The sequence below is a fragment of the Rhamphochromis sp. 'chilingali' genome (genome assembly GCF_963969265.1).
Source record: "Rhamphochromis sp. 'chilingali' genome assembly, chromosome: 6".
NCBI classification, from domain to species: Eukaryota; Metazoa; Chordata; class Actinopteri; order Cichliformes; family Cichlidae; genus Rhamphochromis; species Rhamphochromis sp. 'chilingali'.
This window is the reverse complement of record NC_137933.1, coordinates 13,899,597-13,909,996: the sequence shown is the minus strand read 5'-3', so window position 1 is coordinate 13,909,996 and position 10,400 is coordinate 13,899,597. Positions and strand designations below refer to the sequence as shown.

Sequence of the window (10,400 nt, the reverse complement as noted above, 5' to 3'; positions counted from 1 at the left end):
GATCTGAAATGTTATTTTACTGTACTGATAAAAAAATTGTGTTCCCCTGTATTTATCCTAAACTCACTGCTTCAAACATCAAGTTTATGGGCTCATATTTAATTGCTTGGAAACTAAATGACTCAGATATCTTGAGTAAATTTAAAATGTCCAAAAAATTTGGGAAGAAAAACTTGGATTGGAGTAAAATTTGCTTAATATTATTGTTTTGTTTTTTTCTAGAAAGATTTTTTTAAATGTAGAATCCATAACTGTCAGTACCAGGCAAGTGGATGGGAGCCCACTGTGTGTTAACCTACAATTATCATTATACAGCTTTAATTTTGTGTTTACAGTTTTGCTGAATGAAGGCTAAAGGGTGTGTTGGGACAACTAGAGGGGGGGATGCAGTCACACAACATAATGTACTCTGATACTGAACCCTGGGTGTGTTTGTTGAAGAAATACCAGTGGTGTGCATGTGAACTAATTATGTGAGGAGACGTGCTTATTGTGTTCCAAAATAAATTATTTTCTCAAAAGAAAAATGGTTTCTTTTTTCTCCTCCAATTAGAGCTTTGTAAATATATTGTAGAACACGCTTTAATATTTAACAATAATTTGTATATCACAGATTGTGCTGAATTGAGCCTTCATGTATTGACTCCTTTTATCTTTATAGCTTTTCTACCTCCCCAGTTATCATGTGTACTACACCACAGGAAAAGTAATCAAAACACAACTAAATCAAACCTTGTTTTGTTTTTTCACCATCTATGCTGTCAATTAGCAAATATGTGGTGTGTTTAGGACAGAACAGTTGGTGGGAATGCTGCATGCTGTAAGGGCATCTGTATTTTAAATGCAGTGCAATTTAATAGCTTGCAGTCCAGATTTTAGGTACACATTATGATCAAGTCGTGTGAAAGGTTCTGACAAAATTCAAAACTCAGAAAGATAGGACAACTCTGGAGTTTTGCCAGGCCTAAAAAAGCAGCTTGACCTAGAAATCTGTATGAGGTAACATTGGTCACTGATTCATTTAAGCTACAGCTTGCTGATATTAGCTACTTGCAGATGTATTGATACTAGCGTTTATAATAACCAATGCATAGAAAATATAAGCGAGAAACATCTACCATGAGTATTGAGCTTGCATAGTTTGTCCATCAGAGGGTGGTCTTTAACTTCCTTATTGGCAACAGAGGCCTGGGCAGAGCCACAGCTAAGACCTTCATATACCATGATGACCTGTTTGTCTCTCATGGCTTGGACTTTCTTTTTATGACTGAAACGTGGCTACCCACTGATGATCTAGCTGCTTAGACCGTAGTACAATTAATTACAAAAATCCAACCTGGAGGTCACAAAAGCGTGAATAAGCTTCTCCAGGTCCTCATGTGGAACATAATGCCTAGCCTTAGAGATAAGGCGCAGTTGGTGGAAGCTAGATCTCACTACAGCAGACACTTGCTTATTGAGTTTGAGCGAGCTATCCAGCAATGGCTTAAAAGCAGATTGAAATTTCTCAGCAATATTGTTCGTGTCCAAGTACGCCTGGAGCTGGGAGAGTCTCTCCGGGATCTTGGACACGAATGAAAGCTTAGAGCTCGGTCTGTAGTTTGAAAGGTCATAACAGTCAGAGTTTCTTATGACAATAAACTACGACAAAACTGAGATTATAATTTTCGGTACGCAAGACTCTGTTAGTCTCATAAGAAATGACTTGGGCCCACTATCACCTAATGTACACCCCCATGTAAAAAAGCTTGGTTTCATTTTCAATTCTACCCTTAAGCTGGACAAACAAATAAATTCAGTTGTTCGTGGCAGTTTTTTCCAACTCGGGAGCATTTCCAAACTCAAAAATATCTTTCATCTGAAGGTCTGGAAATCGTTATCCATGCCTTCATATCATCACGTCTTGACTACTGTAACTCTCTCGATTTACACATCTGTCACTCAAGCCTGTTCCGCCTGCAACCAAAATGCATCAGTACCAGAAAGAGAGTATTACTCCGATACTCGCATCTTTACATTGGCTGCGAGTTAAATATGGAGTTGACTCATGGATTTATTATTTGTTTTTAAAGCCCTCCATGGCTTGGCTCCAGATACAATCTCCTTAGCCTGCACCTACCCACTCAAACTCTGCGTTCCTCCAGTCAGATGCTTTTATTGGTTCCACGCTCCCAGTTATAATCTAGAGGTGACAGGGCTTTCTCCATTGCCACTTCAAGACTCTGGAACAGTCTTCCCTCTTTCATAAACTCCTCTTCCTCTTTGGAAGTCATCAAATCAAATTTGAAGACCTACCGATTTCCAAAGGCTTTCGCATCTCTTTGACACCACTTTTATTCTGCTTTAGTTATTCTGGTCTTTTATCTCATTGGATGATGTATGCATGTATATATGTATACACCTATTTTATGTACACGTATGTGTGCTTGTGTGTGAATGTGTACACTTTCGTATATGTATCTGCATATGTGCATGTACATCTATATTTCTACAAACAGGTGTATATAAGAGTCTGCTTTGTGTGTCTATATATACGGATGTCTGACAGTGTTTTTACAATGTTTCTTATCTATTTTAATTCTTTTTTATTTGATTTTATTATCTCTCTGTTCAGCACTTTGGCCGACACTTGATGTCTTTTAAATGCGCTATATAAATAAACTTGACTTGACTTGATAGCTGGACTGGCCATCCAGCTACGCTGCACAGCTGCCTCTTCTTCTCTCACTCTCTCCCCCTCCCTCTCTTGCTGCTACTTCAATCACGAAACTGATCAATGACTTTTCTGTCGCAAGTCCCGTCTCTCTTGTTTGTTTATCGCCCACTTTGCACCAGAAAGAGGAAAACTGCATGTTTAAGCTGTTGTTAGAATTTATTTAATATCACTTTCTAGTATCAGGTGATGTTTGCTGGAGCCACAGACATACAAGCTGCTCATAATGATATCGGTTTGGATGTCTGGTGAGAGGGAAACATGAAGATGTAACCAGGAGATGTCCTTACTGAAACATCAGAGCTGAACAGGTGATGGAGAAACAGATTTACCTTTTAGGTGACATGAATGAGTTAAAGAGAAGTTATGAACTGTTTCTGAGAGACAAATAACACCAGGATAATTTTTTACATAGCTGACATCTGTGCAGGGGCGGGTCTAGCAAAGTTTTGCCAGGGGGCCAGGTAGGGCATTAACAGGGAAAGGGGGCACAAACAAAGAAATACTTTTCTTTCTTATTCTCATTTAAAATGTCTAGCTTTTGATAAATAATTATCTGAATCTTACAACCAAAGTGGTCATCTGATGTAAAATGTAATCATACATATATACCAACATAACAGTGTACATCACCATCACAACAGCATTTGTTTTCATTCAAAGGCTTTATGGCTTTTCCTATAATTCCTGGTGGGCCGGTCTCTAGTCGGGGCCCGGGCCGATTTTTTGTCCCAGTCCAGCCCTGGGCAGAGCATTAAACAAACAAAAAACAATACAACAAACGTGTGGGAAATCTGTTTATGGTTCATGTGTCTGAAAGAAAAAAATATATCAGCCACTACATCAGAATAACAGATTTTAAAATCACCAAATATAAGGACTGGATATCGGCCTTAAAAAAAATCGCACATCATTCAGTCTCTAATTTAAAACTCCATTATTTTAAATATACTCATTAATTAACCCTGGTATAACCATTTAACCCTAGAGTGGGTTTAGCTGGTTAAAATATAGAACAAATGATAAAAATGGTCATTAATTTAAAAAAAAAAAGATGCACAAAAAAGATTTTATTTGACATTTTTCAATCCAGTGCAACCTCCAGAATGCATCTTCTTGGTACATCACGCCTCACATGATATGTTGAAACAAGGCCACTGAGGCAAGCAACTGTTCCTATTTAAGGCACTGCATCAGGAGGCCCTTTATTCTAAAACATGCCTTATTAGTTTTCCCTCTGGATATCAATCTCAAATTCACCCCTCGAGACTTTGCTATGTTGAAATCTGTATCACGGGGTCGTAAGCAAAAGGTTGTTCTGTGTACAGCAGATTGATCTATGAGGCAAAGCACACCAAACACAAATCAGTCTGGTCTTGACCAGCTCTGTCATTCTTCCTCCACTCATACATGTCATACATGAGAGGAATGTCAGTACATGTCAATGTAAAGTAACAAGTGATTACTATCAGTTATTCTCTCCTTCATATATCTAAACAACATCCTTTACCTTTTCCATTTATATAACACAAAACATCCCCTGCTTCTAACCCTACATACGTCTATGTACTGCCTGAATTTTTTTTTTTTTAAAAAAAGTAAAAATCTAGCCTTAATACAGACCACATATCTGATCTGATCACACAAAAAGCACTTCAGGTAAAAGGCTCTACTCTTGGGTTTGAAATGGGAGGATTGTTTCTTCAGAGAGCGGTGTCTTCAGAGCCAAAAAGCTTTGTGGCGATGGGCTGGTAGTCGGCCACCGGTGCTTTTCCACCGAAGTCTGAAGGCAGGATGTCTGCATCGAATTCTTTGAGGTAGTTGTCCAATTCATCACCATGAACAAAGACCTGAGGGAAGTTAGAATCAGCATTTAAAGATGTAGCTTAGATTTAAAACCAAAAAAATATAGCTGCTGTCAGTTGTGTCCCTTATCTTTACCCTCTCCAGCAGCTTGCTCTTCATGAAGGGTTTAACCACGTTGTAGGTAGTGGTGAAGTACCAAGGCTGGTGAATAACGTGAACTGCCTTGAAACGGGCTGGGAACGAGTCCTGCAGAAAAACACAAAAGAGCCAAAAACTAGTTTGAGGCTCCACATCAGCTTTCATTCTGAGTCTGTTTGGGCCTGCAGTTGGGGTGGGCGATATAAACGGTATACAGTAGAAATTATATGAATTTGGTCAATGTTAGAGATTTTGACTAGGCGCTCTACCATGATAGCGCATGTTGACGGAGTCATCAAGCTGCGCCTGTTTTGGTTGAAAGCATTGCAGCGGCTGCAAGCAATATCATCTGCAAATTATGCCGGGCGACAGTAATAAGCCAAAAGCTACGCTTCCTCCACTTCCATACCATTGATTTATTAATGCTGAATTCTCTTGCAGCTGCTCTATTCCCATCTGATTATTTCAGTTGTTCTCCTGACTGAAGTTTGGTCCGTTTACAGCATCCTGTCATGCGATTGCATTTGTCCCTAGTCATCGGGAACCCTCGCATTAACTTTTATTGAGTGGAAAAAAGATAGCATTCATCCTCCAGCTTCACTGTGTTTATGCTAACATAGCTGTGTTGCTAGCGATCACATAACACATCATTATATACCAGCTAGCCCAACTTCAGTAACCCTAAAAAAGTCACTGCTGTTTCGTTTTCTGTCTTCATTTATGTTGGAAGTGATAGCAGAGCTGTACGTTTTAAGTCTTTTAGAAATCTCTCAGTCAAAATATCATGTTTAGGTGGAAACTAGCGAGCTGACTTCCTGCTAACGTCTAACTCTGTTAAATTTAATAAATTCTGTTTTCATGGATGCCTGGATGTTAAACTTAATTGTTACACCTGGTAAAGCAGCAACACTGATCATTTTATTAAAGATGAAAGAATTTAGACAGTTTTTAACTCAGTGATGCCGCAGTGTTCCTTTGACTTTGGGACCTGAAACAGATGGTGTTTTGGACCCAGATTATTCTGGGGATTATTCCGGATTATAAGGCACACTGTCGATTTTTGAGAAAATGAAAGGATTTTAAATGTGCCTTATAGTGCGGAAAATACGGTATACAGAAGAAGAGAATATATCGCGATATATATCGTTACGGCACATGCTTCAAATTAATAATAATAATAATAACTTTATTTATAAAGCGCTTTCAAACAAAGTGCTGTACAGCTATTTGAAACTAAAAAGATGAATAAATAAAAGCAATAAATAGCAGTATAAGTAAAAACACAATACAAGTTAAAAATAGTAAGAATTTAAAAACTAAAAGACATAGAATTAAGACATGTAAGATAGGGTGAACAAATGTGTCTTCAACTTAGTTTTAAAAACCTCCACAGAGCGTGCCTGGCTAATATCTTGAGGGAGGTTGTTCCACAAGAATGGGGCACGAAAAGAAAAAGCACGCTCTCCAACTGTCTTTTTTCTGTCTCTAGGAACCTTTAGAAGGCCTGAGATCGTAGAGCACGGGATCGAACATCAAGGTGTAAAAGGTCGGAGAGGTATGAAGGTGCCAATCCATTTAAAGCCTTGTAGGTGGGCAGCAGGATCTTAAAATCTGCTCGAACCTGACAAGGTAGCCAGTGAAGAGCTCTCAGTACAGGGGTAATGTGCTCAAATTTCCCAGTTCTTGTTAAAATACGAGCAGCTGCATTTTGCACCATCTGTAGACCTCTGAAACTTTTCTTTGGAAGCCCGTTACAATAATCAATACGTGAAGACACAAATGCATGGACAAGAACCTCTGCTGTAAAAAACTTGGGCATGTGGTTCAACATGGTGCTCTCCTTCGAGTCTCATGTAAACTCTGTCTTATCAGTATTTAGGAGCAAGAAATTATCCGATAACGAGCCCCTAATTGCAGATACACAAGATTCTAGTTTAGAGACTTCAGCACAATTTCCAATGGTTAGAGGAACATAAAGCTGCAGGTCATCAGCGTAACAATGAAAAGCTACATTAAAAGAACGTAAAAGAACACCAAGAGGCAGTGATGTTATACTGTGATTTGGATTTTAGGCCATTTCGCTCAGCCCTAACCTGCAGCATGTCCACCATCTTCTTGAGCTCAGCTGGCTTGATTCCTGAGGCATGCTGCATTGTGAAGCCTTTGAAGTTCTCAATCAGCACAAATCCATTGATCTGGGTCTCGTCATTCTCGAGCAGCTTCTCTAGGATCACGCAGTATGCCCTCAACACCTATTACACGCAAAAGGACATATATTTCACAGAGTACACTTGGATGACTGAGCTGCAGCTGTGCAGGGCTGCTTTTCGGGTACCTCATCGAAGGTGATCTCCTCCAGGTCCCAGTTGTCGATGTTAAAGAGCAGGACCACGCGGCCATACTTGTCTCTGCTGGGCAGAACCACTGGGTATCCCGCTTCGACTGTGCTGCGGACTGCCTCGGGGGTCAGGTTCTCAAAAAGCTCAGGATACTCCTTCCTGAAGCGTACGTAACCTGGAGAACCACAACCAACAGATCAGCTGCATTCTCATTAGTTATTATTAATCCCCATCTCTCTTTCACGGCGCGTCTTTCCCGTTTTACTCCCATCACCACCAGTCGGTCGTGGTAGATGGCTGCTCGTCCCTGTGCCTGGTTCTGGCGGAGGTTTTATCCTGTTAAAAGGAAGTTTTTCTTTCCCACTGTCACCAAGTGCTTGCTCAAAGGGGATTATTGGATTGTTGGGTTTGTAGGGTCTTTACCTTACAATATAAAGTGCCTTGAGGTGACTGTTGTTGTGATTTGGTGCTATGTAAATAAAACTGAATTGAATTGAATTCTCTCACTGGATACTAATAACTCACAACCCCACAGTGTACACAGCACTGCATATTTCTGATGCACCCACACACAATGATAGTCCTGTGTCAGTGGGGCTCCAGTCCATCTAAGCAAGGCACCAATTAACCCACAGTAAATGTGTTTATGAGAGAGAGAGACAGAGAGGGAAAGACAGTCCATCTGGATGTGCATGGATTCCAGTCTCACACGGAACAACTTTTCTATATTGATGAATGTGCAGGTGTTTATTTTTGTTTTTGTGGGGATGGAGTATTCCAACAACAGCAGCACCAAGATTCAGAAATTCTGGTTCCAGAATTATGCCGATGCTTGAGTTAAGGTTACTAGGTTTAAGATCAGCTCAAGGTTTAATGGAATATTACATTATTATATTATTGGAATAATAAATGGGCATCATTTTGACCCAATCTGGTTAGGAAACAGCATTCTGATCATTCGGAGGATTGAAAAAAAGATTAAGAGGTTTTTGTGTGTGCAGGGCAAGTCATAAGGTGTCCTCACTATTGTCGAATTGCTCTTTTTAATCTTAACCCGCTCCCAGAGCAGCAGAAGTTCCCAGCAGAACGCGGCGGACTCACAAGTGAAGCAAACCTGCCGTCCCATTTGGACACACAAAGAACAGCTTTGTCAGCTCACTCAGAAGAATCTCAAAGCTCCCAATTAATGAACACATGCCCCCCTGCCTCAGCGATGGCCTGGGATTCATGCATACGAGGAGCACAAAAGAGGCCTCACCATCAATTACTGAAGCGCTTGGGTGCCAAAATGATGCAAGGAAAAAACTCTCTTTTTTGTCTCTCTACTCAATGAAATAAAGTGCTTCTCATAAAGTTGTATTTAGTAGGTTGGAAATCACCTTTCATGAGCTCGTGGGCCCTGTCGACATCAAACTTGCGAGCTCTGAGGAAGCGCAGGAACAAAGAGTCGGGTTTGTCCCCAAAGCGCTCCAGGATCAGCTTGGCCAGGCCGTCTCCATCGGCTGCCCTCTCTTTCATCAAGGCCCGCAGGTCCTTCAGTGATGATGCCCGTCTCTCATCTGTCTCATTCAGCTCATCCTTCGCCTGGAAGGGTAACATCAGCACGAACCCTGAGCCATCCAAGGACCATATATATGACTCGTGTATTTGCTGCCATTAGAAACTATGCTTACTTTACCTTTTGCACAGTGTGTCCAGGCAGTTTGTGGCACAGCCCAAACACAGGCCCATGATCCTTCACTGTCAAATGCTCCAGCTTTGACCTCATTGCTTGCTCCTCCTCTGACACCATGCGAAAAGTACCAGTCTGCATGACAAAAAATCCACGTTAAAATCCTCCTTTATTGTTTGTGTTTTACCTCATCGTTTCAGGCTTCAGTAGTTTTCAAATAAAAATAAAAGTATGCATTAATTGTGCAAAAAATGGGTCCAAGGACCTCCGGACTCCATACGATGCATGCCAGCGAACGTCTGGTTAATCTGCTTCACATGATTGCAGAAAGGACTTCTAAGGCCATTTCTTAAAAACAGCTTAAGGACCCATCCCAGAGCCAGCATTTACTGGCACAATAACAATACTAAGCAGCATCATGTGCTGACAGTTAGACCTCAAAGCCCTCTAATGCTTTTAGCCCACACTGAACCACTGAACTGAGGCCAGAAACTGACCTAACTGCCGTAAACAGAGATAAAGTGACACTGGAGCACTCTGGACTGTTGCAGAGAAATTGAACTTACAGTAGCCATGATTGCAGCGTCTCACAGCAGCGACGCTAAAACTGTGGAGGAAGAAGATTTGGCACAAACAGAAGGTGACCACATTACACCAAAAAGAAACAATGCAGACGCTCTTTCAATTAATGATGTATGACATAATCTGAGAACTACACAAATACAACATCACCAGGAGGACGCAATAGCATTCAAAATGAAGAGGTGGGTCTTTAATACATTGTATTGCTCATTAAGCAGCTTGACTGAAAGCATTTTTTTAATTGAAAATATTTTGTTTTTAATGTGATTTTTAGTTACTACACAAAATATGATACATATATCCTCAAAGTGCTCATATGTTATTTGTCTGTGTTTATCTGTCTATCGAATGATTTAGAGCTGAGCAGCCTTACCTCGAGCAGACAGGATCAGAGACCTACAGCGAGTGGCAGAGGAGACAGCAGGGACAGAGAGGACCACGAGGGGAGGAGTTACTGGAAGAAAAAACACTCAAAGTAGGATTAAAATGACACAGTGGATTACGACAGGTGGCTAATCTAGATGATGCAAACTGCGATGCAAAGCGTGAGCTGGGATGGAGTCCCATGGTGCCAAAATGAAACATGCAAGACAAAGAATAGAATTTGTTTTAAATGAAATTAAAAAGTGAAATTTTATTTTTTATTTTTTATTTTAATTGTATGAAAAAAGATTTATTGAACAGGTATATGACTCGGCTTCTTTTCTTTTTTTGCTCTTGATGTACATAGAAATATACAAAAGAGCCATCCATCCGTTTTCTTCTGCTGATCTAAATCAGCACTGTGGGGGGGCTGGAGCCTGGTCTGGCTTTAGGAATCAAGCTTAGGAACTTCTTGCTGTGAGGTGACCACTGCGCTGCCCTCAAAATCAGAATAAAAGAAACCCTTTCATTGAGAAAACACATGAATTAAACAAAGTGGTGTGTTTTTTGTTTTGCACCTTAGGACCACCGTACCCTGGACCAAACCTTCCACAACAGTTCTTATTAGCACTTATTTCCACATTCTCATGAAATATGCATTTCACTATCACTGATGTAGGAGAAATCCCACCTTTCATGTCACATGTGCTGTTAACCCAGCACATGTGACATGAAAGGAGGAAATGTCATATGAGCGAGAGGACCATTAGCTATTCCTTTATGCACA

At 40.5% G+C, this 10,400-nt stretch overlaps 1 protein-coding gene across 1 annotated transcript; it reads right to left on the bottom strand.

The window, feature by feature from the left end:
• Window positions 1-3,067: 3,067 nt before the first annotated feature.
• On the bottom strand, window positions 3,068-9,995 carry rlbp1a (retinaldehyde binding protein 1a). The gene is made up of 8 exons (XM_080884889.1): window positions 9,624-9,995; window positions 9,235-9,275; window positions 8,675-8,803; window positions 8,376-8,580; window positions 6,993-7,171; window positions 6,751-6,909; window positions 4,655-4,765; window positions 3,068-4,563 (listed from the first exon to the last, which is right to left on the bottom strand). The coding sequence occupies exons 2-8, from the start codon at window positions 9,241-9,243 to the stop codon at window positions 4,417-4,419; spliced, it is 939 nt and encodes a 312-aa protein (XP_080741015.1). The 5' UTR covers window positions 9,244-9,275; window positions 9,624-9,995; the 3' UTR covers window positions 3,068-4,416.
• Between the last annotated feature and the right edge of the window lie 405 nt (window positions 9,996-10,400).

Coding starts and splice junctions, on each gene's coding strand:
- rlbp1a (XM_080884889.1), bottom strand. Junction 8,581..8,674: donor CTGGACACACTGTGCAAAAG/GTAAAGTAAGCA, acceptor TTACCCTTCCAG/GCGAAGGATGAGCTGAATGA. Junction 4,766..6,750: donor AGATGGTGGACATGCTGCAG/GTTAGGGCTGAG, acceptor GTTTTTCTGCAG/GACTCGTTCCCAGCCCGTTT.